Below are 23,567 nucleotides of genomic sequence, written 5' to 3' on the forward strand. Positions count from 1 at the left end.
ATATTCGTACCCTATCTATGCAAGCCAATTTGCTCCTAATGAGCAGGGTATCTCCATATTCCATCTTCTCCAAGAAAACTCCGATGCTAATGTCTCATGTCCCATCCCATCCTGTTCCTACGAACTCAAAACTTTAACGCCCACCAGTCGAATGCGCGACTGTATCGCCTTCCTGCAGATGGGACACACGTCAATTTGCGAAGCGCATTCATGACACGCGATGGCGTGTCCGCATCTATCGAACGCGATGTCTATCTCCTCCTCGTAGCAAATCGAGCAGCAACTCTGATCTTCTTCCGTCACGGTGCCGGTAAGGGTGAACTTGCCATGCTTCTTGCCGTGTTTGAAGCCACCTGTGTAGATGTTGCCGCTGCTCTTCTCGGTGAGTGTGCCCTGGCCGTGGGGCAGATCGTCCTCCCACTCGCCGTTGTAGACGTTGCCGCTCGTGGAGTAAGTCATCTGGCCAAAGCCATGCTTCAAGCCGTGGTTGAAGCTTCCGAGGTATTCGTCGCCGTTGAGGTCGATGAGGTTTCCACCACCGTGATACTTCTAGGAATGTGTTAGTGCGAAAGCGCATCGTGCAACACTCATCTCGCGTGAAATCAATGGATTTGTGCGGCGGATAGCTCGACTTACTTTGCCTTGCCACTGGCCCTCGTAGTATGGCCGGCCGAGCCAATCTACAATACCACCAATTGCAGCCGGATCATTGTCATCGCTGCCGTATTCTGAGTCTTGGTCCGCATCCTTCATAATCACGTCTTCGCCATCAGTCAGACCTGGTTCTGGGGTCGAAAAGCTGGTTGCCTTCTGTAGTCTCACTTCCAGGCTATCGGTATTTGCGTCCGGCGTTGTCTCCAGTGGTTTAGCCCACGTCTCTACGTGTGTGGGAGCCATCAGCTTCGGAACAGCCTCGTCTTGCACGTAAATCACGAGTTGGGTCACCTCAGCCGTGGCATCCTGGTAGCCACTGTGTGGTGAGTCGTGTCCGGTAGTGATTGGCCCAGAGCGCTTGTCTTTCGCTTGCTTCTCGGTGACCTTGAACACTTTATCCTTCTGGTAGGCATACCAGCCGCCCTGAGTTCCATCCGGCCTGAGGTAAGTGCTGTATCTGGGCGAATGGAGGGGACCCTGATGCGTGACAAAGGCGTAGAGTTGGTAGGAAACACCGCCGACGGTGACGCGCTCTTCGACATCGACACTGTTCGCGATCTTCTTCCACTTCCGCTCCTTCTTATCGTGCTCTTGACGCTGTAGCTCCAGTATCAGCAGCTCTGGCTGAGCCAGCGGTGTGGCTTCGTGATGCTTGTTGATTGCTGCTTGAATGGAAGGATAGTCCTTAGTATTCAGTCGTCCGGGACCAATAGCAGCACCTCCCTGCGGATCGCAAGACCCGATTAGCTGCGTGAAAGCATCATAATGGCCAGGGTGCTGCTCGTTCATAGTTCGCGCGATCTTCCAGAGCACCTCCGCCACATCTTTGTCGTCCTGGCTCCTGCTTCGGCCGCGTGACTCGCATGGTAGCTTTTGACTTCGGGAGTACATCTTCAGTAGCACAGTCTGTAGCCATCGACTTAGAGAGGTGTTCGAGCTCAGCTGTTGGACAAGCTTTCGAAACGGGCCATAGTGAAGTAGTGGGATAGTTGCAGCGATGTATGGGAAGGATCTCGTGAAAGGCCGTAGGCCGATCAGTGAGGTAGAGGAACCTGGTGAGCGATCATCGTGCTCCCATAGACAGCGCGTAGGATCACGGACGACTCGAATGTATGCCGTAAAAGAGAGCTTATCATTCCTCAAAATCGCTTGCGGCCAAGACTGGCGACGAACTTGAAGCTCCCGTTGGTGCGTAAAGTACGGCCACCCAAAGTCCGGGTTCTTCTTGTGGTAGTTATGCGCCTCAATCTTGAACTCATTCGCGCGCGGCTCTGCAGGGTTATACATGACCACCGCGATTTGCGCTGCCACCGATCGCCGCACCTTGATCTTATCAGCACCCTCAAGAACGGGGAACGGCGGGTTGTCCAGCTCTTCGAGGTCCTCCCACTCTGGCGCCCTCATGCTGACGCAGTCGATGTAGACGCACAAGTTGTCCGAGTCTCTGTTGCCTCTTGGGTAGAACTTGATCTGCCAGTCCAGCCCAGCTATGCGGACGATTTGCGAACGCATGATCTTCTCAGTGTTGGGCTTCTCTTTTGTGCCGTTGAAGGCTTCCACGTGCCATTCTATCCGGCCAGTGTCGATTGTCTCGAACTCGGGATCCTTTAGGTCGAGGAATGCCTGCTGCGCCCAGTGCTCGTGGTCAAGGGCGCTGGGGTAGCGGTCCGCGTGGTCTGCTATCCATTGCTGCTCGTCTGGGGATGGCTCTGAGGTGTCCTCATGGATTTCGTGCCATCGCATGTGGGGTGGCACCTCATCGTCTTCGTCGCTCTCTTCATCCTCGTGGTCACTCTCACCTTCGTGATCCTCGTTGGAGTCGGAGTGATGCTCGTCGATTGCAGGGACTGGCGGTTGAGGATAACGATAAAAGCCACGAGGGGCGTCCCATCCGTCCGGGTAGCGGATCGGTGGATCGAAAGGAGGTATGTCAGGTCGATCCGATGCCGGCGGTGGTGGTATGGCCGCCGGCGGTGGTGGTACTGCCTCCTCTGCTTCCATCGTGTGCTTGCTACTAGGCAGTCGTATCAGTATCTCAACAAGCTAACGTGTCACTACGCGGCGGAATAAAGTGTGTGGCACGCAATTCGGCGGTGCAGCTTCGAAGCGATTGATGTTGGCTCCAGAGTGTGTTGAAGCTCTCAAAGAATGAGTCGTCGGATGATGTGCTGCATTCACATGCTTCGAAGTCCTTGGTGGGGCTCGGCTTCAAGCTCACTGCAAGGATCACTCGCGGTCGGCAGCGTCGCATGGACAGCAAATGGACAGAAGCTACATGTACTTCCCATGGAATGTCAAGGCTGCAATCACTTTAAGCTTCATCGTCACTGAGAGGTGATATCCACACCGGAGCTCGGTAAGTAATGCTAGCCCTGTGCGCCCTGCGTCTCAAGGCCCCACTCGTGAGAGCATGGATCATCAACGGCCATATCTGGGGTGATACGATATATCATTGGACTACGCACCTGTAGCCTACCTTTGCTCATCCTCGCATGTGCCTCACACATGACTGTTCACGAGCCTCTCATATCTAGGCAAATCTCCGCCAATCATGTCTGGTCATGAGGATGTGATCGTCCACGTCAAACTCGCATGCATAGCACTAATGCGCATCCGCCCGAGTTGCTAGCCGTGCCTTGCGTAAGCGCGATAGACATCCACAGGCAGAAAGGGCGGCCTCGTGCGGCGGGCGCTGATGCTCAACGAGAATTCGGAGTCATGATAAGTTGCAGCTCAGCAGTACTGCGCCTGGCTAGTCGGGGGATGCAATCAGCTCTCAAGTTGCCTTGTCGTTCGGCTTCTCCACTTTCGCAAACGATGCCGCTACGATGAGCGGGAAGGCAATCGTTGCTTCGGCGTATACCTGGATCACGGTTAGTGACTCAACAAGATCACTTGCGACATTGATACATGCCTTCACGCTTCGCGCGTCCGCTTTGATCTTGCCCCAGCTCACAGCTTCATCAGGTCTGGCTCCTGCATCAGATCCATCGAACTCTTGACCCGTATTGATATAGACAGCACTGTCCGCCCCGTTGCGCATCAGATTAGCGTTGGCGATGTGATGTTTCACAATACCTCCACCAAGAATGATCATGCCAGTGCGCTTCGCTCTTACAGCCATGGTGTTGATCTTGCGAATGTCCTCGACAATGTCAACACGGATCTGTTGTGGCGACGATTTGAAGGTGTGGAAGTACAGCATGTCGCCGAGGCTGCCATCTGTAAGGGCTGGGCAGAAGACGGGGATGTCATTCTTGTAGGCCCAGTAATACACAGAGCTCTCATCGTTGATCTCCTTACCAAGCCGGGCAATGATCTTGCTGGGTGTCCAGTAAAGCGGCTCCTCGTCGTTTCTCGACGCCTCTTGCTCCTCGAGCATCTTATTGAAGATTGGTACAATCCAGTCCTCGAATCGGCAGTAATTATCGTTCGGCACGAAAAGGTTTCCAATGCGATTCATTCCCTTCGCACGGAGAGCTGCACCTGCTGCATCGAAAGAGCCGAGATACGTTTCGCCAAGACATTTGATGAAGTCTTCTTCCACGCCACCGGCCGTAGTGACAATGGCAGAGACGTGCTTATGTTGCACCAACCATCGCAGGGTCTCTCTCAGGCCGGAAGAGATCAGGTTCGAAGTGTAACCCAGGAAGATGGTGGTCTTCTCGCCAGTCTCTGGGTCGCGCCATGTTCGCTGCAGAAAAGCCAATCAACGGCCGAGGAATGTGAAGGGCGGACGGAAGATTGTGCAACCTACCATGCCATTGACTATATCGGCGGCCTGTCCTATTGACGTAGCCTGAAACCCCACACTCGCCAAATTCTCGACCAGCTCTGCCACGGTGATATTGCGATCAGCGAAGGCATCGAAGTCCAGGCCTTTGACAGGAACAGCACTCTCGGGCACAGGGTCTGATGGCTTGAGCACAGCATCTGTAGCGCCTGAAGGTGCAGTGCCCTTTGCGTGCCTTCCTTCGGAAGCCATGGTGTTGTTCTGTGTTGCGTCTGTGACTGAGCATACTGTATACATGTTCAGAAGTTTCCAGGATTCGCGGCAGCTAGGGTAAAACGTTCGAGATCGTGCCCCGGACATTCTGCCGGGCTACATGTAACTTTGGTTCGCGGCGCGCGCCTGCTCGAAACAGCATGCTGGAGAAGACACATGTGCTTCCAGACTGACTCGCTATTGCACTATGAAAGAAACGCTCTTCATGTGTACATGCCAACATTCACTCTCCATCCACTCCCATTCGGGTCTTGCTGACCACATACCTACGAATCTAGATCGTAAGCACGTGTGCTTCTCCTGCCAGATGACGCAAGTACACAGAAAATAGAGTTCAAGCATGCGCTGCACAGTGCACTAGCGCACAGCACAGCCAGGATGGTGCATTAACTTGAGCGCCTGCACTGCGGGCGGAACTGCACTGCTGTGCTGTCGAGGCGGCTGTGGGTGGCCTTCACTCGCGACGGATGGTCACTCCCTTACGTGCATCTATTGACTGTGCCTTGCATCAAGACGATGTCCCACCAGAGTGGCATTACCGACTTGAAACAGTTTGACGGGTCAGCCACTCCCGAACATGGATGCGGTGCTCGTTTGTGATAGGCTGGCCTTTTAGAGGACACATGCGTTGGATTTTGTGTGGAAGGAGCACGCTTGATGATCGCTATGGGGCAGGCAGACGAGTGTTATGTAGCATGCATGTTGGCAACGAACACCTGGGATCGCGCGAGATTGACTCGACTTTTAGCTTGCAGCTCGACTGCCGCGTAGCGGTCACCATCACGCCTGCTCCCGCGATCGGCTAACCGTGCCCATGCAGACCCATCTGTAACTGTCGGAGGAGACATCTTTGCGAACGACACTGCAGACGAGAAAGTCGCAACTGCCCTTCAACCAGCGATTCACACGCCAAGACCGGGCTCACTGGAAAGCTCAACCCACGAACACGACTGCTTGCAAACCTCACCATTTGTCTCCCAGGCGCCACAGAGATTCAGCGACGAGCAGCACTTCGCCGGCGCCTGCATCACTGCCAACAGTAACATCTTCAAACGTGTCGACATACTCTTCGTCTTCGAGAAGATCTTTCATACGCGTCAGAGATCAGTACCCGGGGCTTCCGCGTGGCATTACTCACCTAGAACAAAGGATATCCTCTTGGGCGAGTGTTTTGACCTTCTTCCTCTCAGCTGGCTTTTCTGGCTGGCTCAAGTTCCCTGAGCGCACAAGCGAGTCGCCCCAGTCGAGATCCGCACCCAATACCGGCTTCCGTTTCTTGGTTCCCACTAGCCTCTACGTGACACCTCGACTTTGCGGCTTCGTCGAACCGACACAACCATCCATCTGTCTGGAGCAGGACCTGTCATCTGCACTCGCACCTTCTGCGATTGCATGGTGCAGATTGCCTTTTCGACCCATCCACACCTCTCAGCCATTCGATGCTGGATTACCGCGTACGTAAGCATCGCGCTTGAGAGATCCTGGTCGCGTGGCGCTTTGGCAGCTTCTGCCTGTAACTGCTCATGTCGTATCGAGGAGGATACAGAGGTCCGGCAGACAGATCGCGCTCACCACCACGCTTCGCTGACCGGAGATCATCTATCGCGAGCGCATTCGACACTCGACATCCAGGACCCTCGCGCAGCAACGGCAACGATGCGCCGAGGGGCCCCAGATCTCAATTTGATGGTCCTCCCGTGAGGGGCCCACCTCCGGGCGGACTTGCCGCCGGAGGCCCACCACGAACACTTCGCGATGCACCACCATTAGGAAGCTCCGATCGTGCGCGTCCTTTCAGAGAACGAGACTATCCAGAACGTCGAGAGCGATCGCCACCTCCAGTATTACCACGCGACAGGTCGCCGCCAAGGAAGTTCAATGAGGCACGCGACTTTCCACCACGCGATATAGACGTCAGAAGTGCACGCAGGTCTTCGCGCGATGGTCCACCTTCGGCTGGCTCCAACTACTCTGATAACGCCCCGTTTGCATCTGCGCCGACTTTCCGAGGAGGTTTCAGAGGCAAGGCCCGTGGGGACTTCTTTGATCGCGGGAGCAGCCGAGGAGGTCGGCGAAACATTGATGATCGAGGCGACTGGTTCGGACGGCGGGAGCGTAGTCCGCCACCCAGATTCGGGCGAGACCTTTCTCGAGATGGACGCGAACCTGAGCGCAGGGATGACAGGAGATTCGAGCGACGTGACGATGAGCGTCGAGGCGAATGGCTTGACAGAGAACGGGAAGTGGATCGGACGCGGCGAGACCTACCTCCAGGCAGATTGGAGTCGAGGGGGTCCGCCGACTCTATGCCCACTACGAACACAACCTATCCAGCTCCTGCGGCGCCCCCGATCAACCCAGAGCGGCTCGCCATCATCGAGAGCTCGGGGGCGGACACGTCTATGAGGAGACCATCCTCATCGCAACTTACACAACCAAAGCGGGACCCACCACCAGAGACACCGTCGTACCTCAATGGACGCGCAGAGACGACAGCGAATCGCTACGGCTCTCGTGGCTCGTCGCCACCAACACAAGCGCCTCCTGTGCCAGCTTTCAGTTTCTCCATTGCGCCGACATCAAGTAACCAAGGCCCTCCCACAGCTAAAGTATCAACAGAGCCAAGATCTTCAACGACTGCTGATGCTCCTGTGTCAGAGTCACATCCAGCACCAGAAGAGCGACCTGCGCCGCCAGCAAACGCACCCACAGCGCCGAAAGCAGCACCTGTTGCACCGAAGGCCCACCATGCGAGCCCACCGCCGTCTGCTCCGAAGGCCCCTCGTGCTCTTGAACTGGATGCTACAATACCTCCTAGCAACCGGTTGCAAGGTGTTCGGTCGATGGAAAGCCTGCCTCCATCGACTGCGCATCACGCGCCTATGGCACAGCACCCGGGAGCGTCTCGCCAAGCCTTGCCACATCTGTCGCAGACAACATCACCGAATGTTCCTTCTGCGTCGCGATTCCCGGAATTTGCAGCACCCACAGCTCCAAAAGCGATAAGGCCGCCTACTCAGACGCCAGTCTCCCCGTGCCCACCATTCACATCTCCTCGAACTGAGGCAGGTGACTTCCAAGGCACGCAAGCAGTTCAAAGGAGCCAAACCCCGCCACCGTCTGCACCTTCAGGGCCCCGCAAGCGTTCGTTTAGTGTGTCGCCAAAGGTTCCGGCTTCGAGCATACCTACAGCACCGAAGGCAATCAGGGCCCCGCCAGTCGCACCCAGGACGGGAGATCGTCCAATACCTCCGATAGCTAGGTCACTTGACAGGCAAGGTACACTGCCTCCGTTCGCTCCTTCTGGGCCACGAAGTCATCAGTGGAACCAATGGCGAAGACCTGGTCCTGCGGTGTATGGGGAGAAGCTTGGTCCAGCCATCCCAGCTAAGCGAGATTCGAATGGAGAGGAGAAAGATGGGAAACACTCTTCGAATGGACCTTACCCATACATGGAGAATCGAGCAGCACTGAATGGTACTGCAGCCAAAGGCGAGGAGCAGGAACTCCAGCGGTCTACTGCGTCGGAGTCAGCTGCGCAGCCTGTTGACCGCATGAATATCGACCACGAGCCATCACGCCGTAGACCAGGACACGCAGATGGCCAGTCCGCAGCTCAAACCCATCAGTCATTCTTTGGTAAGACCATGGACAAGTCGTCCGAAGACGAGATAGCTTCATCCAGTGATGACGACGAACTCGACGACGAGGAAGATGCGACTCTTCTGGAAGCCAAGCATGCTCGCAAGGAAAGAGAACTTAGAGGCCAAATGGTCGATCTGAGTACGCGAGACTATCGGGCGACATCACCTCTGGAGTCAATTGCACGTCTTGCGCGTCTGTCTGTGAAGGATATCGAACGGCACAATAGCCAGTGTGAAGACGAGATGGACGTAGATGAGACTAACCCAGAATCCGCCTACAGAGCTCAGCCAGTGATCCAGACCTCGGAAAGCGATGACGGTCCCGATGTGGTTACGCCACAAGGGGAACAAAATGCTCTTGTCCATGTTCGAGAGCAAGATGACGCTGTTAGGGAGGTTCGACGAGTCAAGAGACCTACTCCAGAAGCAATAGCACTGCCGTACCTCCTTAAAGGGGAAGACGTCCGTCCTCTTCACGAGATAGAGGCTGTCCAGGATAACATCCGAGTACTGGATTCGTCCGTAACGGACATCGAAGCCGTTTTGGAGGACGACTTCCAGGCGGAATGCGATGTTCGTGAAGACGCCGAGGCAGACTTCGAGGCATACTACAAGCAATGGCGAGAAGAGTGCGAGGATTTTGACCGTGAGAAGGAGGAACTAGAGAAGCTCGAGCGTCAAGCATCTCTTGAACCTGGTCCAGAAGTAGACACCCTGGTTGCGGCACCTCTGGACCCGATCGCCCAGAGCAGACGACTACTCAAGCACAGTAGCGAGTATGAACTGGAGCTGGTGCTCAAACAGTCCGAGGAAACCGCACGCATAGAGCAGGAAAAGCTCGACAGAGAGGCGAAGAAGGTCCAGGCAGACATGGAGAAAGAAGCTCGCTTGCCGGATCAAGAGACTGAAGAAGCGATTGCTCGGTTGACTATCGTTGATGCTAACCGTTTGCGAGACCCCGAAGCACTCACGCTTGTCTTCTCCTACGAGCCTCCGGCGGACACCTTCACAGAGGATGAGCAGCAGTTGTTCATCGCCGCCTTCAAGGACACACCAAAGAAATGGGGCGAGATCGCATCTCTACTTCCAGGCAAGACTTACAAAGATTGCATCCACCATTACTACGCGAACAAATGGGACAATCGATTCCGGGATACCAAAGGCAAGAAGTTCCGTGGCGGTCGACGCGGCCGAGGTGGCAAAGCATCTCGACCCTCGAGAGGATCAGCTCTTATGGCAGACCTTAACAGGAATGAGGATCTTGGTCAAGCAAATGATCAGACGACCGGCCGTCCTAAACGTGCAGCTGCGCCGACGACATTTGGCGAAAGGGAAGTTGAAGCAAAGGGCCCACTGGCCACACAATCGCCCGCCAAGAAGATGGGACCAGGAGGAAAAGATGCCACTACCGAAGCTGGCGAGAAGCCTGTCAAAAAGCAGCGTCGCGCTCCAGGTGAAGCAAAACCAGGCAGAAAGGCCAAGTCTCAACTTGCGTCTCTGGCTGCTGCACCGTCGATGTCGCCAAACAAGCCTTTCATTCAGAGTGAACAGGCTCGTGAGCAGAATCTACGGGATGCGCAACTCCTGGCCGGCCTGCAAGCAGGCTCTCACGGTATGATCATGCCAGAACATTCAATGGTCTTCAGCCAGCACCACGAAGCGTATATGCCAGAAGAGACAGATCGTTTGAAAGCTGCGGCGCCAGCAGCCAAGCAAAGTGCATCAAGCTATTGGTCCGTTCCTGAGCAGACAGATTTCTTCAAGTATATTGCACATTTTGGTACTGACTTTGCGGCAATCGCTAGTCATATGGGTACAAAGACGCAGACCATGATTAAGAATCATTATCAGCGTCAGATCGATGGAGGCCGTGCGGACCTGGGAGACTCCGCGAACAATGCAGATGCCCGGCGCGAACGAGGAGAGGACATAGGCCCACCCCCAACGCCAACGCCTAATGTCAAACGCAAATACGAAAATCCTCAATCTGGCGGTACACCACGTGCACTAGCACCGCAGACCGAAGCAATGGACATTGATGAGCCACTGCAAGGCCCGCCATCATCGATATCTAAGCATGCATCGCCTCCTGGTTCCCAATTCCAAACGAAGCCGCGATTCCCGACTTCAGCACAGAGCACGCCCATACCTGCGCAGCGAGTAGTGCCAAGCCCGCTGCCAACAGTGTCAACACCAGTCGTTAACAACATGCCACCCCATCGAGGTCAGCATAGCGCATTGCAGCATCCAGAAGGCTCACGCTTGGCGAGAATGATGGACTCAGGCCCAGTTCGCGAACCCCGACCAAGCTTTGCATCTGCGTCTGGCTTTCGTGGACAACCTGAATCCGATCATGTTCCATTGCCGCCACGTAGTCAGCCTCCTCCTGGACCAGTTCGCACTCCATCCAACCCTGCCGATCCGCAGTACATAACCAACCTGCAGAAGGAGCAGGAGAGGGCCATGCAACTACAACACCAACAGGAGCAACAAATGCGTCAGCCACAACACATGATGTTACCACATACTCACGGCTCTCCAGCCAGTCAGCCTCTCATTACACCTGTCATGGATCGCAAGCCGATGCTCGAAGAGCGTGTTCCAACCCCACCCCGATCAACGTTCCCGCCAAGTGGTGCTTCACGAGCGTCAATTTTCGCACCTATGGGCATGAACCCGATGACGACGCCTGGCGGCATGTTCCCCTCGCGAGGTTCATACAACTCGTCAACGCCCAAGTATGAGGTGTCCAGACCAGGTTCTGTGACGACATCAGCCTCGCTACAGCCACCACCAGCTCAGATTCCCGCACCCATCGCTACGCCAGCGCCAGTCGCAACACCCGCGCCAGAGCCCCCAAAGCGCTCCAACGTGATGTCTCTTTTGAATTCCGAGCCCGAGGAGACAAACCATGCCCCCAAGCGCGACAGTCTGCCATCTGTACCAGCAAGAATCGCATCGCCGGCACCATCCACGTTCCCGCCCACGTCAGCCCCACAGCAGATGTCTAATCTATCCTCGCGAAGGGAGCAATTCGGCCAACCATCGATGCCACACTCGCAGTTTCATCGGCCTTCTCTTGGACAACATGGTTCATCAACGCCAAATGCAACGCCAGCGTCACTCAAACAGGAAACGTCTCAAGGAAGCGCCTCTTCGATACAGCAGCCGCCGAAGCACGAATGGCCACCTCGTGTACTCGGACCTGGGAATCATGCAAGCCCCCCTCACCCAGCTCCGCTGGACAGGGAGCCGCGACCACCATTTTACCAGCCGCATCGGAGCATGATGAGCCATTTGGGTCCACAGCGCGTGAATCCCTCACCTCCGCCATCGCAGCATTCAAGGACATCGTCTCTATCAGGGCAGCAACAAGGAGTACCTCCTCGCGAGCAGAGACCTGGAATTAGCGGCCCACCTCCTGGCGGACCTCATCCATCGACTCAAAGCTTACATTCGAATCCGTATGCCAATCAACAGCAGTTTCCTCCATTTTCGCAAGCTCCTGCTCAGGCTCAGAATCGCGCTCATCACTCGCACAACAACTCGCTCACAGAAGTGGGAGCTGGACTGCAGCGTGTGCATGGCAGTGGTCGTGAGGAGCATTTCAGACGTGAAGAAGAGGTCAGAATACAGCGTGAGCGTGACGAACAGCAGGCGCGGTACGAGGCCATCTCGCGTGAGCGCTCCCGGCAGGAAGAAGCCCAACGACGAGAGGCGTTCCATGCTCAGCGATATCAAGAACACGAAATGGAGCGCCAGCGCCAGCAGCAGCAGCAGCAGCAGCAAGCATACCCAAGAGGTCCAATGCAATCTCAGCCGCTTGGACCGCCGAGCTACAGCTCGCCATTTGGTGCGCCTCGAGTGGGCCACGGTGGTATTAGAGAACAGTCGCAAAGAGAGGTCGAGACTCTGGTTGCGCAGCAGGCACAGGAGCGTCGCATGATGGAAGATCATGAGCGGCGCCGGCAACAAGAGCATCAACAGATGCCGCCGCAACCTTTCATAGATCGAAGAGAGACGCCAGCGGATCCATATCGGAGAAGGCCCGAGGATGCGATGTTCCCGTCGGGACGCAATACTCCCTATGGCGGACCATATTCGCAGCCACCGCCTCCGCGGAGGTAGAAATTTTGTGTGTATAGTGGCAGCGCATTGGATATCCTCGTGCATGCGTGAAGTGTATGTAGCGATGCATAGATAGTCGACCCATTCATATTTGAGATGCATTGCCGTCATTTCTATCTCGCCCGCGCTGGTGTTGTCCTTCTTACTGTCAAATCTGTTGCCCAGGTACCCACAGCTTTGAAGGTGCCGTGGTGGAATAGCGACAGTAACCTGTGCGGAGTGCTGCGAGTACCTCGGACAACTTGCTGCTAAGTCAAAGCCTCCAAAGCGTTCTGGCGGTAAGAGAAGTCGTAAGTAGGCAGCAAACACATCACGACTCCAAGATGTTGAAGCAATACAACAAAATCCAGCAGTTCTCGAGGGGTATTAGATCGTTCATCGACACGGCAGCAGAACAGGGGATCGCTCGATTTTGTAACGAGTTAGGTAGATTCCTTACGATCGTATTCTAGCAGTTTGCATTGTTCTCAACGATGCTCCTCGCACCACTCGACGAAGACTTTGTCAATGATGTCGGGTTTCGACTGCCCAAACCTCTCCGGTTCTGTGTTCGCGGATCTGCTTGCCCGGAAGCTTATAATGACTGAGGCAATGTTGTGGTTATGGTGGAAAATTGTAAAGCTCACACGAGACCTTGCCTGCCGCCTTCTCATGCATGTGAGAATCAAGTGAAGTTCCACCTCTCATGTGAACCTCACCAGCCGCAGCTGCCTGTGTGAACATTCCTCACGTGTTATCCGCCCACCAGTGGCGGGCATATTTCTACCCCTTCCTCTTCCTCCTCTTCCCTCTTCCCTACTTCCAACCCACCAACTATCCCACAAACGACCACTCTCAACCAAACCACAACCAACCATGCCCATGATCTGGGACGCCGCGGCTGATGCCAAACTCCTCTCCAAAATCTTCGAAATCTGCGAAGTCACAGTCGCCGAACCACAAAAGCAGCAGCTAGCCTCCATTATGGGTACGTCCACCTCCTCAATGCCAACACTTCGCCGCGTCAGCGCGTTGTGCTTTCTATGGCACTGAATCGCATCCTCCAGTGTCAAGAATACTAATCATGTGATTTCATCCAGGCTGCACACCAAAAGCCATCACCCACCGCATTGCCAAGATCAAGAATGCCAATGGATCCAGCGGACCGGCTGAGGTGAAGAAGGGTGGTGGGGTCAAGAAGGTCTCCACGAAGGGTAAGGGGTCCAAGGGTCTGAAGCAGGTTGCTGGCGCTTCTGAGGATCAGGATGATGCGGAGGGTGAAGAGGATGGTGCTGGAGCTCTTACTCCGCCACCGAGCGGAAGGGGTAGTAAGAAGCGCAAGATTAAGGCGGAGCCGTCTGAAGATGGGGATGGGATTGAGATGGGGGAGGATATTGGAGAAGGTTTGAGGAAGGGTAGGGATGGGGCTGAGAGTGAGGATGAGTTTTGATGGTGGTGTGGTGCTGGAGGTGTGGGTGTGGATTCAGGGTGGGGTGAATATGCTGCTGCGATGCTTCGACTTGCTTTGAGGGTGCTGAGCTGCGGATGGGGTAAGCTTGGCTTCTAAACGGCACTACCTCCCATGTCTTCGAGCGAGCCTGCGTGTACTATCTTTCAGTCAGAAGCAGCTGTCCGCCGGACACTTTCATGGCTTCTACAGTCCTTCCGATCCTCGATGGCTGTCAGCTCCAATGTCGCGACAATACGGATGCACCACAGTGCGAGTCTGTGATCGTAGTCGTGCCAAGATGGACGTTTGCTTGGGACTTGCTCATGCTTGCCAATGGCACAAGTGGGAAGGATGTGATGTTGCGCTTGTACCAGTCTATGACCAGTGTTTGCCTCACCAAACATGTCCTTGGACATTCTGGACTCGATCGAATTTCGATATACCGAGTGATCGGATGCTCAGGATGGTGGACATGGCTGTCTCCAACAAAGCTGTAAGCGGAACGCCTTGAAGTAGCCGAGCGGTGATGAGGCGGGACATGGGATGCAGCCCCTGAACGGCATGTAAGCGTGCGGCAATGCGTGACAGCTGCAGGAGGTGCATTTGGCCATGCGCTTCTCCGAGTCTATTGTGGCTGCGAGTGTGGTCGAGGAGCGCTGCTCCATGTTCGCGATATATAAAGGGCCCACTGTTACACGCTACGGCATGCGGCCGCAGAAGCTTCCAAGGTCCGGGTGTCGGCAGAAGACCAAGCACAGTGTCCGTGTGTCAAACGTGTGAGGCAGTCTCGGAGGACACAAACAACGCGTGAAGGGTTACAGCGTGAATGTGAATGTGAATGTGGTATGGTACTATGTAGCTGTCACGGCTGTATGCTGCATTCTGTGCGAGGACAATGGCAGAGGCAGCACGACAGCACGACAGCACGACAGCACGACAGCACGACAGCACGACAGCACGACAGCACGACAGCACGACAGCACGACTCGTGGTGATTGCAGTAGTGAGTGGTGGTAGTGTACAGTGTACGTGCGTCTTGGGGAGCTCGAAGCTGTTTTGCACGCTCGCTGCACTGTGATTCGCCCGGAGCAGGCCGACCGAGTCTAACCAGGTTTGAACGTCGCGCATCATGCATGCTCAGGGACCGTGGAGAACAAGTTGACCTCTACATATCGCAAGCCAGCAAGCCAGCAAGCCTGCAAGCCCTCTCTCTGTTCTGCCAGACAATGTCGCCGGCTTGACGATATCACGGGCGCGCTGCAACACATTCCTTTGAAGCGCTTGTGTGTCTCGGTGTTTGTTAGCGCGGGCGTTGGTTGTGCTTGCAGTGAACACACAACCGCCATCACCGACTCTCCACGACGCCGGCCGCACGAGGATCGCTGAGAAGGGGGACATAGCATAATATTACACCACGCCGACAGACACACCACCACCACCGCCCCTACCTCCCACCACCCACCGCTCAAAGGCCACCGCGCCCAGCAGCCATGTCGCATACGTACGATGTCGGCACCAAGGCATGGCAGCCGGACGCGACCGAGGGCTGGGTCGCCTCGGAGGTCAAGCAGAAGCAGGTCGACGGGGACAAGGTGAAGCTCGTCTTCACCCTGGAGAATGGAGAGGTAGGCACACACACCATCCCGTATAGCCACACACGCGATGCTAATGTCAGCAGGAGAAAGTGGTCGAGACGACCCTCGACGAGCTCTCGAAAGATGCCATGAGCTCCACCTTACCGCCTTTAATGAACCCGGCCATGCTCGAGGCCAGCGACGACTTAACGAACCTTTCACACCTGAACGAGCCTGCCGTGCTGCAGGCCATCAAGCTACGATATGCCCAGAAGGAAATCTACACATATTCCGGAATCGTCCTTATTGCTACCAACCCCTTTGCGCGTGTCGACTCGCTCTACGTCCCTGGCATGGTCCAGGTCTACGCTGGCAAATCAAGAGCATCGCAAGCGCCCCATCTCTTCGCCATCGCCGAGGAGTCCTTCGCCGACATGCTGCGCAACGACAAGAACCAGACCATCGTCGTGTCGGGAGAGTCGGGTGCAGGTAAGACGGTGAGCGCAAAGTACATCATGCGCTACTTTGCAACGCGAGAGCCACCCGATCAACCTGGCACACGGAGTCGTGGTCGCGCAGATACCATGAGCGAGACGGAAGAGCAGATTCTGGCTACCAACCCGATCATGGAAGCATTTGGTAACGCCAAAACGACGCGAAACGACAACTCCTCCCGTTTCGGCAAGTACATCGAGATCATGTTCAACAAGCAGACCGACATCATTGGCGCACGGATACGAACATACCTGCTCGAGCGGTCAAGGTTGGTCTTTCAACCGCTTAAGGAGCGGAATTACCACATCTTCTACCAACTCGTAGCTGGCGCATCAGATGCAGAACGAGAAGAGCTTGGGCTGATCCCTGTGGAACACTTCGAATACCTCAACCAGGGAGGTGCACCACAGATCGACGGCGTGGACGATGCGAAAGACTTCAACGATACTCGATCTTCGCTCACCCGTCTCGGCGTGTCGAAAGAGGTGCAAGCTTCTCTGTGGAAGATTCTGGCTGCTTTGCTGCACATTGGCAATATTAAGATTACTGCCACGAGGACAGACTCGCAGCTGGATGCCAACGAGACATCGCTTGCGAAAGCTTGCGAGCTTCTAGGCATCGATGCTGCCGAGTTCGCCAAGTGGACGGTGAAGAAGCAGCTCGTGACACGAGGGGAGAAGATCATGTCGAATCTCACAGCGCAGCAAGCCACTGTTGTGAGAGACTCCGTCGCCAAGTACATCTATTCCTCGCTGTTCGACTGGCTGGTGGAAACCATGAATGGCTTCTTGGCACCGGACAAGGTTATTGAGAAGATGCACTCCTTCATTGGTGTTCTGGACATCTACGGTTTCGAGCACTTTGCCAAAAACAGCTTCGAGCAGTTCTGTATCAACTACGCCAACGAGAAGCTGCAGCAAGAGTTCAACCAGCACGTCTTCAAGCTTGAACAAGAGGAGTACCTTCGCGAGCAAATCGACTGGAAGTTCATCGACTTCAGCGACAATCAGCCTTGTATTGACCTCATCGAAGGCAAGCTAGGTATCCTCGCTCTCCTTGACGAAGAGAGTAGATTGCCAATGGGATCTGATGAGAGCTTCGTCAACAAGCTCCACCACAATTTCTCGCAAGACAAGCACGCTTTCTACAAGAAGCCACGATTCGGCAAGAGTGCTTTCACAGTGTGCCATTACGCGATCGACGTCACGTACGAAAGCGATGGCTTCATCGAGAAGAACAGAGATACTGTACCCGACGAACAGCTCGAAGTGCTGCGCAGTAGCAAGAACGATTTCTTGGCCGAGGTCCTGGAGTCCAGTGCCGTTGTGCGGGAACGAGACAATGCGGCAGTCAACCCGAAAGCGAACGGTGCACCGGGAGCGAGAAAGGGCGTGGCTGCCACCAGGAAGCCAACACTCGGCGGCATCTTCAAGAGCTCTCTGATCCAGTTGATGGACACCATCAGCTCGACCGAAGTGCATTACATTCGTTGCTTGAAGCCTAACGAGAGTAAGGAGGCCTGGAAGTTCGAAGGCCCGATGGTGCTGAGCCAGCTGAGAGCTTGTGGTGTCCTGGAAACGGTCAGAATCAGCTGTGCTGGTTATCCGACGAGATGGACCTACGAGGAGTTCGCGCTGCGCTACTACATGCTGATACACTCGACCAAATGGACGACCGAAATCAAGGACATGGCGAATGCCATCTTGCAGAAGGCGCTTGGCGAAAGCAAACACGATCGATCTGACAAGTACCAACTTGGTCTGACCAAGATCTTCTTCCGTGCCGGTATGTTGGCCTTCTTGGAGAACCTGCGCACGACGCGTCTCACAGATGCCGCGATTATGATTCAAAAGAATCTTCGCGCCAAGTACTATCGTCGCCGCTACCTCGAGGCCATCAACAACATTCGAACCTTTCAGGCCCGAGCGAGGGCAGTCATGGCTCGGCAGAGAGCAAACGAAGCTCGGCGCCAAAAGGGCGCTACGACCATCCAGCGCGTTTGGAGAGGCCAGAAGGAGCGGAAAAGGTACCTACAGTTCCGAAACGATCTCGTCCGCTTTGAAGCGTCGGCAAAGGGGTGGCTGTGCCGAAAGATGATCTTGGACAAGAAGTTCTCCGATGCTGCTCGTATCATTCAGCGAAACTGGCGAAGCTACCAACAGCTCAAGAATTGGCGAGATTACCGGAGAAAGGTCACTCTCGCGCAAAGCTTGTGGCGTGGCAAGTCTGCCAGGAAAGAGTACAAGACGCTCAGGGAGGAAGCCAGAGATCTTAAGCAGATCTCATACAAGCTGGAGAACAAGGTCGTCGAGCTCACACAAGCTCTTGGGTCTACGCGCAAGGAGAACAAGACCCTCAAGTCGCAACTTGATGGCTACGAGAACCAGCTCAAGAGTTCCAGAGAGAAGTACAACCATCTCGAAGCTCGTACAAATGAGCTTCAGAGAGAAGCCAACCAGGCTGGTGTATACTCGGCGAGACTCGAGCAGATGGAAGCGGAGATGTCTCGCCTGCAGTCCAGCTTCGAAGAAAGCACTTCGAACCTGCGTCGCCTGCAAGATGAGGAGAAGACTCTCAGAGAGAATCTGCGCGTCACCGCCCAGGAACTCGAGACCACCAGGCAATCGAAGACGGCGAGTGAGACCGAGAAGCTAGGCCTACGACAACAGCTTGCAGATCTTCAAGATCAGCTCGAATTGGCGAAGAGAGCCGTGCCGGTCAGCAATGGAGAGATTCCCAATGGTGGCGCCGTTGGCGGAGCGGCGAGTGGTCTCATCAACCTTGTCGCATCGAAGAAGCCGAAGAGGAGAAGCGCTGGGCCAGAGCAGATCCAGACTGAGAGATTTAGCGGCGCTTTCAATCCGAGACCGGTCTCAATGGCATTTGGTGCGACGGCTGGTGGGCACACGCAAAACCTATCTGGCTCCACGTTCAATCCTGGGCTGGAGAACGTGGAGATGGAGCTGGAGAACCTGCTTGCAGACGAGGATGGTCTTAACGACGAGGTTACCATGGGCCTGATCCGCAACCTGAAGATCCCAGCGCCCGGCAGTAACCCACCGCCTACCGATAAGGAAGTCCTCTTCCCTGCATACCTCATCAACTTGGTCACCAGCGAGATGTGGAACAATGGCTTCGTCAAGGAGTCGGAACGATTCCTGGCAAATGTGATGCAGTCGATACAACAAGAGGTTATGCGACATGATGGTGATGAAGCGGTCAACCCAGGCGCCTTCTGGCTGTCCAACGTGCACGAGATGCTCTCTTTTGTGTTCCTGGCCGAAGACTGGTACGAAGCACAAAAGACCGACAACTTTGAGTACGACCGCCTGCTTGAGATCGTCAAGCACGACCTCGAAAGCTTGGAGTTCAACATCTACCACACATGGATGAAGGTGCTGAAGAAGAAGCTGCACAAGATGATCGTTCCCGCGATCATCGAGTCGCAATCTCTTCCAGGCTTCGTCACCAACGAGAGCAACCGCTTCCTCGGCAAGTTGCTACAATCCTCCAATCAACCCGCATACAGCATGGACAACTTGCTCAGCCTACTAAACAATGTTTTCAAGGCCATGAAGGCATTCTACCTCGAAGACACAATCGTTACCCAGACAGTCACAGAACTGCTGAGACTGGTCGGTGTGACTGCGTTCAACGACTTGCTCATGAGGAGAAATTTCCTGTCTTGGAAGCGAGGCCTGCAGATCAACTACAACATCACCAGGATTGAAGAATGGTGTAAGAGCCACGACATGCCTGAAGGTACACTGCAGCTTGAGCACTTGATGCAAGCGACGAAGCTTTTGCAGCTGAAAAAAGCGACACTGAATGACATTGAGATCATTCAGGATATTTGCTGGATGTGAGTATCGTTCCTACCCGAGTTGAACAGCATAATACTGACCGTTGCTTCTAGGCTGTCTCCGAACCAGATTCAGAAGCTTCTCAACCAATACCTCGTTGCCGACTACGAGCAACCGATCAATGGCGAGATCATGAAAGCCGTCGCATCACGAGTCACAGATCCAAAGTCCGACGTCTTGCTACTGCAGGCGGTAGACATGGAGGACTCTGGACCATACGAGATTGCGGAACCTCGCGTTATCACAGCTCTGGAAACATACACACCCAGTTGGCTGCAGACGCCGAGACTGAAGCGACTGGCCGAGATCGTGTCTGCGCAAGCAGTGATGCAGCAGCAAATAGAAGCCAATGGCATGGGGAAGATTACTGAAGACGACCAGCTCGACCTCCATGAAGGCCAATGGCCGGTAGCCAACGGACATGGCATGAACGGCAACGGGAATGGACTCGGCCTGCATTACGATGACGGCGAGTACTCACCGCGAGCATAGCCTGCTCCGTTGAAATACCACCGCATTCGACACCGAGATTCTGGCTATTTCTATCCATGTACGAACGGACCACCCAATGGCCACAACGGGTGACGCAACGCAAAGTGCGAAGATCATGCTTGGGTGTTATTACAGCAGGCGCAGAATTGGTGCAGTGAGGGAATTAGATCAGACGCATGGGGCGCATTCTTTTGGGGGGGGGGGGCACGAGCACAGTGGCGTTTTTCTGATCTTTCTCACTGCTACTGTAGAGATGTGTGAGGGGAATGCAGGAGTGTGGTGTGAGGTGTGTGTGCTAGGATAGTGTATTAACACCAGGGCAGACCGTTCATTCGGTTCTGCTGCTGCGCATTGGACCAGAACCCTCCTTTCACGGTCGTCCTACCACTTCATACAATTCAGCTGAGAGTCACCTCGATCACCAGCCCGCTGTAGGCGGAGTCTGCGGACTCTGCAAGTCCGAAGTGTGCGAAGATTACGAAGATCTGCAGTCTATCTGCCCAAGGATCTGCAGGGCTGGCGATCTTTGATCATCTCTCGACAGCACCTCCTTCCTCTTTGATACGCTGATATGCGTCGTATCCCAGTCTTGCATGCCTGCTTTCACGTGGCACTGACTTTGATCGTTTCTCATTTCTGCGAAGTGTGAATACGGTGTGGCCATTCTTGTTGTTGCTTTGATGGCAGGCCAACACTGATCGTCGGACTGCCGTTAGCGGGCATGAGGAGTGGGCCAATGAGAATGGGGCATAGGTGGGAGGTTCAGGCTTTCAGCCCTGCGGCTGAAGATGTGATGGATCTGTGGTGGGAATGCGAGTGTGCGATCTTCTCTGCTGGTTGAGTTTTACGTGGTGATGGGTGTTGATCATGCTTGACTTCGTACGTGTAGTATACATGGCTCTACGTTGTGGTGTTGCGCTCCATCTCGACTGTGTCTCACGACAAACAACGACTCGCACTAGCACAAGTCTCAACATCAAGCATACATCTCGCCTCGCTATGCTCGACCCTGTGAGTCCCAGTGCAAGCGTATCTTGACGTCTGCGAACCCGGAGTGCTGGAGCTGCAAGATCAATGCGCCGGCACCATCTGGCCTCTTGAAGGTGAGTTCTTTGCCTCCCTCCTCCACGCTTTCCAACCGGCCAAGATTCACGATGCCGTCTGCAGCTTCCTTCGAAAGCATGTCTAGAACCTCGTACGTCCCATGCTCGATCTCCAAGACATCAGGTCCGTACTGAAACAAGTGCTTCATGCCGCTCGAGTGTGTCGAGCTGGGGATGCTCGTTTGCTGCACAGCGCCCGCCGCTACCGAGGCTTGATCTGTCGGTTGGATGTCTGCCAGCCTTGCGTCGAAGATAGATAAGTTGGTGGCATTTTCCGTTGTTTCTACTGGATCTTGCTCTTGATCATTGGGTGGTGGTACAGCGACGCCAGAGACTGCTCGCGCGAGATTCAAATCTTCCTTGATACTTGGAGGACTGGCGTCCTGATTTTTCATATGCTCGGATTTGATGTCAGCAACGCTAGCCACTGCATCTATGATTGTTGAAGGTGCTGCGGACGGTATAATAGTGAGATTCAAGTTGATTACGCTTTGAGCTTGGTCTGGAGGCCAGGAAATTGCGCCAGCACGTTCTTTCAACACGCGAATGGTGTTGGCGACGACTCTTGCCGTATGCTCACTGGCGTACTCGATTTGTCTGCGAACGTCAAGCGGGAACTGTGTTGCGGCAGGGATGTTCCAGTTCGGATAGATTTTGCCGTGCGTCTCCTGGCCGGCGTACCAGCCATATGCGTTGATGAACGTGTGACATAAGAAGCATGGCTTCTTGCTAGCAGATATGATGCGCGGGCGGAGCGCATGGGCGCTCGTCTCATGATATACTAACAGCTGGATCTCGGCGTGTACTGTGTGTTCCCTTGAGCCATAGCTCACAAAATTAGCTTGAAGGTGCCTGAAGGCTTTGCGGTACGTCCGTGCCATGCGTGTCAGGTGCAAACAGATACGCCAGTAATTTGCCAAGGCAGGTAAGTGTCGCAGTTCCTTGCTTGACGTCGGGAGCATGGGCAGACCCAGCCGTCTCAGGCGCTTTTGTAGCGATACGCCATCTAATGTGAGGGCATAGGCAGCTTTGATGGCATTCTTGTAGCTGGATATGGTGTTAGAGCCTTTGTCATGCCCGTCCAGCTTCTTGGCACAGCGTAGGAACGCGTTGATGTCTTCCTCAGACCTCGCCATTTCTGCACTGTGCGGACGTGCAGCTGACTCTATCAGCATGCTTATAGGGCGAAGGCCATCGCCCAGTAAAGTCCTTGTCGTGTCGGCATAACAGCCTTCGGGAACTTTGTAGCGAGAAGACCCCAGACGACCTAGGATGCGATTCCTGTGAACATTCAAGATGACTGATAGTAGCCGATCGGCCTGTTCGACAAAGTTGAGATTGACCACAAAGGCTGTCACTATTAGCTGTCTTAAAACGCAGGTGACTGCGATATGAAAACATACGTAGATCTGCGACAGCTCTCACCACGGCAACAACTTCGCCCACAGCGTGTCTCACGTTGGGATGTACTCCTTGGTTGCACGCAATACTAATGACAGAACTTGCGACTTGTCTCGTGGCTAGGAGGCTCGCAGCTGAGACCCGTGTTGGACCGTCTTCGTTGGCGGTCAAGAAAGCGAAGTCCTCAGAAATAGTCCTTTCGCTCTCGAAGTTCAGCCGATAAACATCGTCATCCAGGTCGGGCACGGGAACTGTTGCACCAACTGTAACGCTCGAAAGGTCCTTGCACTTTGCAGCTCTGGCAAGCATCTCGACATTTTTGGCCAAAGTCGTCATTCTCTGGATAGTGTCGTGTCGTAAAGTCGGCTTCAAGCCGCTGAAGTGGTGGGACCCGCGTGATACTTCGAGGTCTGATGCGGTGGCATGTACATGTGTTTCTCAAAGGTGCATTAGCGAAGCTGCAAGTCTGACCTATGACGGCCCCAGCCTTGACACCATGATGCCCGATATCGTGCAGTGCTAGGAGGTTAAGCATGCTTTAGGACTCCCTTGCGATACAGCACTTGGCTAAAAACCCCTACGGACTTTTAGCGCCGAGCTTCGCATAGAGTTGCAGGCATCGTGGTCCCAAATAAAGAAAAGCCACCTCGACATCGTTGTGGTACACGTAGTGATCTACAGGCTCGATCTTGCCTGTACGATCGATAGCGAACTCTTCGCTGAGGGCGCTGTGTATAGTTGTCGTTCATCTGGCCTCGATACTTCCGTTCCCCCCAGA

The 23,567-nt window shown here is 54.7% G+C and overlaps 7 protein-coding genes across 7 annotated transcripts; 3 read left to right on the forward strand and 4 right to left on the reverse strand.

Annotated features, from left to right (window-relative positions):
• Positions 1-117: 117 nt before the first annotated feature.
• On the reverse strand, positions 118-2,655 carry CLAFUR5_06949 (uncharacterized protein; the record flags this gene model as incomplete). The annotated part of the gene is made up of 2 exons (XM_047906097.1): positions 118-549; positions 637-2,655. The coding sequence occupies 2 exons, from the start codon at positions 2,653-2,655 to the stop codon at positions 118-120; spliced, it is 2,451 nt and encodes an 816-aa protein (XP_047763117.1).
• A 775-nt stretch (positions 2,656-3,430) lies between these two features.
• CLAFUR5_06950 (Deoxyhypusine synthase) lies at positions 3,431-4,639 on the reverse strand (the record flags this gene model as incomplete). Its single annotated transcript, XM_047906098.1, has 2 exons — positions 3,431-4,348; positions 4,412-4,639. 2 exons carry the CDS (start codon positions 4,637-4,639, stop codon positions 3,431-3,433), a joined length of 1,146 nt encoding a protein of 381 aa, XP_047763663.1.
• Positions 4,640-6,183: 1,544 nt separating this feature from the next.
• CLAFUR5_06951 (uncharacterized protein) lies at positions 6,184-12,432 on the forward strand (the record flags this gene model as incomplete). The annotated part of the gene is made up of 1 exon (XM_047906099.1): positions 6,184-12,432. One exon carries the CDS (start codon positions 6,184-6,186, stop codon positions 12,430-12,432), a length of 6,249 nt encoding a protein of 2,082 aa, XP_047763664.1.
• Positions 12,433-13,287: 855 nt separating this feature from the next.
• CLAFUR5_06952 (uncharacterized protein) lies at positions 13,288-13,861 on the forward strand (the record flags this gene model as incomplete). The annotated part of the gene is made up of 2 exons (XM_047906100.1): positions 13,288-13,399; positions 13,512-13,861. 2 exons carry the CDS (start codon positions 13,288-13,290, stop codon positions 13,859-13,861), a joined length of 462 nt encoding a protein of 153 aa, XP_047763661.1.
• A 1,490-nt stretch (positions 13,862-15,351) lies between these two features.
• CLAFUR5_06953 (Myosin-2) lies at positions 15,352-20,285 on the forward strand (the record flags this gene model as incomplete). The annotated part of the gene is made up of 3 exons (XM_047906101.1): positions 15,352-15,486; positions 15,540-19,792; positions 19,847-20,285. The coding sequence occupies 3 exons, from the start codon at positions 15,352-15,354 to the stop codon at positions 20,283-20,285; spliced, it is 4,827 nt and encodes a 1,608-aa protein (XP_047763662.1).
• A 997-nt stretch (positions 20,286-21,282) lies between these two features.
• Positions 21,283-23,098, reverse strand: CLAFUR5_06954 (uncharacterized protein; the record flags this gene model as incomplete). The annotated part of the gene is made up of 2 exons (XM_047906102.1): positions 21,283-22,739; positions 22,792-23,098. 2 exons carry the CDS (start codon positions 23,096-23,098, stop codon positions 21,283-21,285), a joined length of 1,764 nt encoding a protein of 587 aa, XP_047763667.1.
• Positions 23,099-23,316: 218 nt separating this feature from the next.
• CLAFUR5_20225 (uncharacterized protein) lies at positions 23,317-23,538 on the reverse strand (the record flags this gene model as incomplete). Its single annotated transcript, XM_059463061.1, has 2 exons — positions 23,317-23,366; positions 23,469-23,538. The coding sequence occupies 2 exons, from the start codon at positions 23,536-23,538 to the stop codon at positions 23,317-23,319; spliced, it is 120 nt and encodes a 39-aa protein (XP_059319027.1).
• Between the last annotated feature and the right edge of the window lie 29 nt (positions 23,539-23,567).

The sequence above is a fragment of the Fulvia fulva genome, chromosome 6 (assembly GCF_020509005.1).
Source record: "Fulvia fulva chromosome 6, complete sequence".
NCBI classification, from domain to species: domain Eukaryota; kingdom Fungi; phylum Ascomycota; class Dothideomycetes; order Mycosphaerellales; family Mycosphaerellaceae; genus Fulvia; species Fulvia fulva.